The sequence below is a fragment of the Cyprinus carpio genome, chromosome A4 (assembly GCF_018340385.1).
Source record: "Cyprinus carpio isolate SPL01 chromosome A4, ASM1834038v1, whole genome shotgun sequence".
Classification (NCBI taxonomy): Eukaryota; Metazoa; Chordata; class Actinopteri; order Cypriniformes; family Cyprinidae; genus Cyprinus; species Cyprinus carpio.
This window is the reverse complement of record NC_056575.1, coordinates 32,553,414-32,561,225: the sequence shown is the minus strand read 5'-3', so window position 1 is coordinate 32,561,225 and position 7,812 is coordinate 32,553,414. Positions and strand designations below refer to the sequence as shown.

Genomic DNA, 7,812 nt, shown 5'->3' with positions numbered 1-7,812 from the left:
AACGTTTCTTCATCCATCTATTTACTCACTCAGTGAAGCACTACGCTATTGCATGACATCCATATGTTAAGATTCATGTGTTCAGACGTGCTTCAGACACCAGCTCATACAGTAGTGTTCCCATAGCGTCAATGCTAAAATAATATCGTATTTGTGTTACGGTTAGATTTCTATGGAAGATTTCCAACCTCTCAGATGGCGAATCCTACCAGCAAGTATCCATTTTGTCAACCAGTAAAACATGTCAACAGCAAGTCTTGTCTGGTAACCAAAGCAAATTTGACAAGAGCAGAAAGCAGGAGACAAAGTGATGGTAAAAATGAGCAGAGTTGGTTTATTGAATAATCTTAGTATGTTTCAATGATCAGACTTCATCTAATCAGTACAAATCCAACAAGTGTTATGTTACAAAACCCCACAAGCATAAGATAGAAAGTAAAATAATAAATAATATAAAATATAAAAACATAAAATTACATAAAGAATTATAAAATGATGAATAAATGATGATGTTATAAATGAATATGTGATTAAATGATAAATCAAATGACAACTACATGAATGATTAATGATTATAAAAATTACATTTGTTTGCACGTTTGCAGATGGTTGCTCTCTTGAAGTAACACACACCCACAGGTTGCTGATGAAAATCCCTAAATGCATAATATTTCAATGACCGTGAATTTTGATTGCATATTTCTTTGTTTTTATTTTGTATTGACATCCAATTCTTGGTGTAAGTGTATAATACTTTGTATTATGTCCATCCGGATTACCATTTTCACTAAAATCCTTACAGTTACTGTAGCAATGATTTTGTTTCTGGAGATATGTTGTGATGTTGATCCAAATGGCCCAGTTAAAAAGTGTGTGTGTATATATATTCCCCACAGATGTTCTCTCAGATGGCCACGCTGTTGGGGATTCTGTCTGGAGACAGATACCAATAGGGCAGTTTCAGTTTTTCATTTCGGCTCTTGATGATGTTGGTCACTTCAGCTAGTTTCTTGCGGAAAGTCGTAGTGGCCTCCATGACTGGTTGCTCAGTGAAGTATTTATCTGGATACACACCTAAAAACAGCTGGGGAAGATTTGGACAAAATACTATGTTTTCTTTGTTTTGTGTTTTAAGTATATTCAAACTAGTTATGAATAATCAGTCCTCAAACCTCTCCGTCCTGGAACTGACTGAGGGCCCAGACTGCTCCTACATGCCAACTGGCACGTCCACGGTCCGGCAGACTCTCCATGATGTACTTCATATCCACCTGGCCCTTCTGTGTGGGAGGAGGCTTCCTCATGGTGGAAGGACTGTTGGGGACCCAGGCAAACCAGTCAAACTGGAACACAGGACAGGCACACAGGTATCAGCCAATAGATACTAACCCAGGCATAGTTTAGATTCGTCCAGAAAAGAGTGCTTCATCCCACCTGTCCGAAGTTAACAGCAGCATGTTGTGCTGAAGCTGTGAAAATCACAACAGTCAGGTACTCGACCAACTGCTCCCGAGTTTTCAGGAGATCTGGAAATTCTGTGAACATTGGTAACATTTTGAGATATATGCAATGAAATGTGACTTTGTACGGCATGCAAACACAATGCATATGCAATCATAAGAACATGCACACTTGTAGTTAATCGATCCTGTACTCACCACCATTCTGGGGACAGTTCTTCATACCGGAGGAGCAGACATCTTGAACAAATGCCTGGATCTCCTCGTCCTCCTGAACGGACTCATCACTGCCGTAGTAGATCCTGACCACATCAGAAACGAAACTGGAGGAAGATCAAGAGCAACGATGAATCAGCAAATTCTAAAATAATTACTAATTACTTCATTGTCATTCAATCTCAGCAGTAGCATTTGAACATCTGTACATTTTTGTGTATTTTATCAGTTACCTTCTCACTGCCTCCCAGACCATCATGCCATCATCTCTGTAGTAGTAGTGGGGCAGCTCGTCCTTGTTGTCCACTCCTCGAGCTTTCACGGACTCAGGGAAGCACATGGACTTGTAGGTTAAAGTCTTCATGGCCTTATGAATCACTTCAACAACTGCAATCCCACCGGTGCCGTTAGCCCGAGGTAGGACACTAGTGATTATTTTTCTGTCTCAGATTACATTTTGTAAATGCTTGTTTAAAGAAGTGCAGTGAATTTGAAGCCAGAGCCTACATCTAGAAGGGGTGCTGGGAAAAATCAATGCAGCATAACATTATATTCAAGTCTAATGGGGTTTTGGTTTTGGACTGTTGTAGCACCTCTACATATTAACACTTAATTTACATCAGTACCATGTGAGAAGTCAAAGTAATTATTAAGCATGTCAAATTTTTATCCCTTAAAACTTATGTTAACTCCATCTCCCATAATGCTGTTCTGGACTCTGTGTGGTTTCCTGCTTTCTTCATGTCTGGTCAGTGCACAAGGAGGAAGGAAGTATAGATCAGGAGATTTTTATCCATGGACTTGTTTTGAATCTCAATCACAAGCCTGTTGTGAATATTTTCATCTTTGGCATCACCAAAGTGTTCGTTAGCTTGTGGAGGCAAGGAATATATTCCTATATTTGAGCCTCAGGTGGAATCGTGCATGTTCTTGAATAACGTTAACTTTGGGTACAGTATTGTGGCTTATGATAATATTGTATTGTGGCTTCTCTGGTGATTCCCAAACCTAACAGGTAGATGACAGAATATCTGAGGCTGAAATTTAAAACCCTACTCATTTTCAGACCTTAAAGTCATGTGAGCGAAGCAGATAAACTAGGGCTGTCAAATGATTAATCACGATTAATCACATCCAAAATAAAAGTTTTGTTTACATAATATATGTATGTGTACAGGGTATATTTATCATGTATATATAAATACACACACAAATTATATATTTAGAAAATATTTACATGTATATACATTTATATATTTATATTCTTATATTTTATATTATATATAAATATATTTAATACATAAACATAACACATTCTTCTTAAATATATACATGCATGTGTGTGTATTTATATATACATAATAAATATACCCTGTACACATACATATATTATGTAAACAAAACTTTTATTTTGGATGTGATTAATCGTGATTAATCATTTGACAGCCCTAAGATAAACATGAACAGAAAAGCTGTGGTTCCTAACAAGGTAGTGTTTAGGCAGGGTTAAAGATACCTTCTCAAAGACCCCAGATTCACTGATGAGTTTTTCACGAGCTGCAGTGTTGATGGCAATGGTGTAACGGACATGAGGTATCAGCAACTGTGAGGAGAAAATGAAGCATTTAAAAATAACAGGCACTCTAGGTCACTCGTTTCAGTGTTTGTCCCACAGATAAGGGGCTTCATGCCTAAATCATTGTAACACCTGCCCTGAGTGCCTTTTTGTTTTTATAACAAGAGCAATATGATAAAGTACATCAGTGTGTTTTACAATGATTTGAACACACTTCATCCAATCAGAATTCAGAAGTAATTCAGAAACTGGAAAATGTACGTTGCATTTTATACCCTTGAGATACTTAGTCAATTTTAGGGCACAAAAACCATGATTGAATCCTGGAAAGACAAGAACTTGTGTGTAATCTAGTGCTGTAAACACACAGGCACTAAATGGGTTAACACATGCTTTTTAAATAATAGCGTATACCAGAAAACTGAGTACCACAAACCATAGTCAATCCTGTTGCATGATTCATTTAATAATCTCCTCCCATAAATAAATGGGAAACTCCTAAAAAAAATAAATGTATCCATGCCTTTTCATCACTAATGTTTCACTGCGTGTCTTTCGTAAATCCTGACAATACATTTTTAACACCAAAAGAGTTAGTAAATCTACCTCTAAATCTCACAGCAATGAAAGCGTTAAAGGAAGCTACCTTGTATACTGGATGGACTGCAGAGAGCTGTCTGTACATGGCGATGGCAAAAACCTCAGAGGTCAGATGCGTCCTGAGAAGGTGTGTGACCAGCTGGTGTACGTTGAAGTCGGAGCATTTCACCCACATCTTGGCCAGCATCCAGTCGTACTGACCATCGCTCGGGAGAAAGACCTCTGCGGCGGTCTGACGGCTGAGCTGTTTCAGAGAGCAAACACAGTATTTGGTAAAAACCCCAAGGCTTCGTTCAAGCACCAAGTTTTTAAGTACTGTTTTCCTTCATTATTTCTGCAGGCACCTGAATAGCAATCGGCAGGATTTCATTCTGGCTGTTCTTGTACAGCAGGCAGAAGGGAGCAGCCAAATACTGCTGGGTATCTGGGTCTGTGGCATTGGCTTGCACTCCCTCCAGTATTGCATAGTCTGCTATGTAGATGTTTCCTGCCTGTAACAGAGACACGTTTAGTATTGGACACTGGAGAATTTCTATTCTATTCACATCAGAATTGACCACTGCTACAGCTTTCTTTGTGACACATCATCTAAAATTGATCCAGACACGATCCAGAACTCTGCTGCACACCTGCATATTCACTGCTTGTCCTCCAAAAGCTTCACATTTTATTTGAATACGTGTTGTTTTGTTTTTCTACTGACCTTTAATTCCTCCTGTAGTGTGAGACCTCTATCCAGGGAGCTTTCCACCATCTCCTGTGTGACTGCAAAGCTGTCTGGAAGATTCCTGCACTTACTGATCATCACAGGATTGCAGCCGTTCAAGAACTGATAGCCAAACATTAAGTCCTCGTTCCAGTTCTGCATCACATGCTCTGTCAAAGAGAATAATAGAGTCAGCTGCCAGTGAGTTCAGGAGTGTGTTTGCATTTACACTCACTCAATAGACGGCTTGGATTAGTATCAGAGAAAAGCGAATATAAATAAAGGAAGAAATGATTCAAACCTGACACAGTGTTCTTGATTTTCACAAATACTTTTCTGAAATCTGCAATATCGGTCCAAGAGGACTGGAACAACTTCATAAATCTATTAAGACCAAGATTGGCAATCCTGAAAGAGAAGATCATGGCAAGAACAAATCAACTGAATGCTCATAATGTCTGGTTCAGTTTCAGATTTATTTCGAGATATTTCCTAGCAATAGTCACAGCAAATCAACAGCATGCATATCTGTTGGTGATACGTGCAAAGAGATGAACGCAAACCTACGCTTCAAGGAAATTCAAAGAGAAGTCCACAGATTTTGCCGTTTCAAACTGAATGTCCACAGGAAGTTCAGTGCTTGTGTTGGCATCGATGCTCAGCGGGAAACCAGTGCGCCACTCCTTCCACTCAAGAAACAGCAAAATTCATCTTTCAGTTGTTTGGAGAATTATTTTAGGTGATATGAAAAGTTATTATTCCCCCACAACACGAGGCTCTTGTAGGAGCCATGCTTATTTAATTTTTATAAACTGGTTTGTTCAAAAATCCTTTGATTATCGTGTTGTTAATGTTGTGAGTCGTCGCCAGTCAAAGGTGAGAGGGGTTAAAAAGGATATTCCACCCCTGACAGCAAGGGGGCGCTGGTGCGAGAACAAACAGTCCTTTGACCGTGCACATGGAGGCAGGATGGTATGGTGTAACACATTAACAACTGATTAAATATCTGTTGATTGTTTACACAGGATTGTAACTGTGTCATCAAACCTGAACAGTCGCTGTCTGGATTCCAGCTCCATACGCCTGAACTCTTTCATATCATCATCCTGAGGCAATCGACCTAAATGCACAAGCACAAATACATGCATAATTATACACAAACAACAGTATTTGTGACACGCTTCATTCAGTCGAGATGGGACTCACCCTTGCCATCTCGAAGAACCACTTCCTGTTCATTGGCTATCCAGCGATAACAGGGGAACTGGAGGCGCTCTCCAGACGGAGTCGTCACATTGATGCATCTGCAGTACCACTGATCATTGAACAAGAGTTTCTCCTTCTCAAGTTTCACCAGCACTATGTCTCCAAGGAGCTCCTTCACGCTGACGTCCACAGATACCACCTTTAACAACAGCTTCTGTTAGCCATAACTGAATCACACGGCTTGAGCGCAAACATTAACTGAAGAATCATGTGCGATGAATCCAGAAATACCACCCTAACTATCACTGGATTGGTGATATAAACATGTATTTAACATTGAGTATCTAACCGAGGGATCTAAATCACTGTGAATAAAGTGGACGAGTGAGGAAGTGTCTGGAAGCTTTGAGAGGGAAAAATGGGCAGCGTTGGGGAATAACACAATATTAATAATAATAACGCAATAAGCCCCAAGAAGCCGTGGTTTACAGTGAATTTATAACAGCTAAGGTGCGCTGCTAGGAATGACACAAAGCATTTATAAAACAGTTATTCCATATACTGTATCTAGCAGGATTTCACAAAATAAAACAAAGCAAATAAAATGTAATGATATGATATTAATAAAAACAGTATTCTTCCGCCAAACAATGTAGTTCCTCAGAAACGGTTGTGGTTTCAACAAAGTGGTTGCCGAGCAACACACAGACGTGAATAAATGTGTATGTTTGTAGAGTAATTTACAACAGCTTCAAACGCGGCTCAGCCAATCAGAATCAAGGACCGGAACTATCCTCTTTATAAAGTTACTTTTAAAAGTAATGCATTACAATGTAGTGACGAATTACGTAACTTAGTTACTTTTTATGGAAAGTAATGCGCTACGTTACTTTTGCATTACTTTTTCTCATCTGCCTTGGCCTCATTTTTCTCTCTTCAGAAAATAAAAGTATGTATGTTTAATCTAAAGTCATTTTTGTTTATTAGAATGGTTGATCATCGAAGCACAGCAGCAAAGATACTGGTTAATAAAGTGGAACTGAATACACATTTGTGTATTTAACATGTTTGCGTCATGTCCTGACGCATGATGTCCTTCATTTTGAGGAATACTGAATCTGTTTTTGTGAGAATGTGACGAGTGAATACATGCTGACATTAGTCTAGAACTACAGTATCATCACATTCACACAGCGCACACAACACATCTGAACTCACTCCGGATTCCTCTCAACATGAGCACAGGAGAGCTGTCTATCAATACATGCAAAACAAAGTAACTGGCCTTACTTATTTGAAAAGTAACTTTATTGTAAATTAAAGAGTAATGTGTTATGATATTGCATGATTTGCTGACAGTGACTTTTCACTTTTTGTGAGGAAACAAAAGTCTTAAATGACAGCCACAATTAAATGAGAGTGAATAAACCTATCTGATAAGCATTAGACATAAATAAATGAATGGAATAACTTCATGTTTAAATAGTGAACCGTCTGTACTGTTCAACACATGACATATGTGTTTCCACTGAATCTGCAAGGAGAAAAACTGTTCTTACCGATCCTCTCGAACGGTCAAAGAAGGATTTGTCCAGTAGAGTCCGGTCACTGCATCTCTCCGAGCCCACCAGCGTCAGGGAAACCTTATCATTTGTCCCAGCAAACTCCTGACTGCCAGTCGTGACAGACACCGTGTACGAGAACATCCTGCTCATATGTGAACACTAGTACAACACACTAGTTAGTGATGATGTCCGGTACGCGCACGAATCGTTCTATTTAAGCGCTTCTTCTTAGTGAACCGGTTCAACCAGTTCACCGATTCGGACTGAATCGTTTGAAGCGGATCGCGTCTCCAGTCACTAATCCACGAACTACTTAAATTAATCACTTTTGAATGTGTCCGACACTCCCTCTGAGTCGAAACCAATACCCCGGAGTAATTAATTTACTCAAACAGTAGCTACACTGAGTGAACTGCTTGAACCGGTTGCATCGGTTCTCGGATCACCGTTACTCTCAACCGAGCACCGTTTCAAGAGGACGAA

At 39.3% G+C, this 7,812-nt stretch overlaps 1 protein-coding gene across 1 annotated transcript; it reads right to left on the bottom strand.

Moving 5' to 3' along the window:
* Window positions 1-314: 314 nt before the first annotated feature.
* On the bottom strand, window positions 315-7,533 carry LOC109108493 (polyunsaturated fatty acid 5-lipoxygenase-like). The gene is made up of 14 exons (XM_042745379.1): window positions 7,324-7,533; window positions 5,765-5,963; window positions 5,605-5,678; window positions 5,126-5,247; window positions 4,860-4,966; window positions 4,556-4,728; window positions 4,197-4,343; window positions 3,899-4,096; window positions 3,193-3,279; window positions 1,910-2,088; window positions 1,659-1,783; window positions 1,435-1,535; window positions 1,173-1,343; window positions 315-1,084 (listed from the first exon to the last, which is right to left on the bottom strand). The coding sequence occupies exons 1-14, from the start codon at window positions 7,477-7,479 to the stop codon at window positions 905-907; spliced, it is 2,019 nt and encodes a 672-aa protein (XP_042601313.1). The 5' UTR covers window positions 7,480-7,533; the 3' UTR covers window positions 315-904.
* Between the last annotated feature and the right edge of the window lie 279 nt (window positions 7,534-7,812).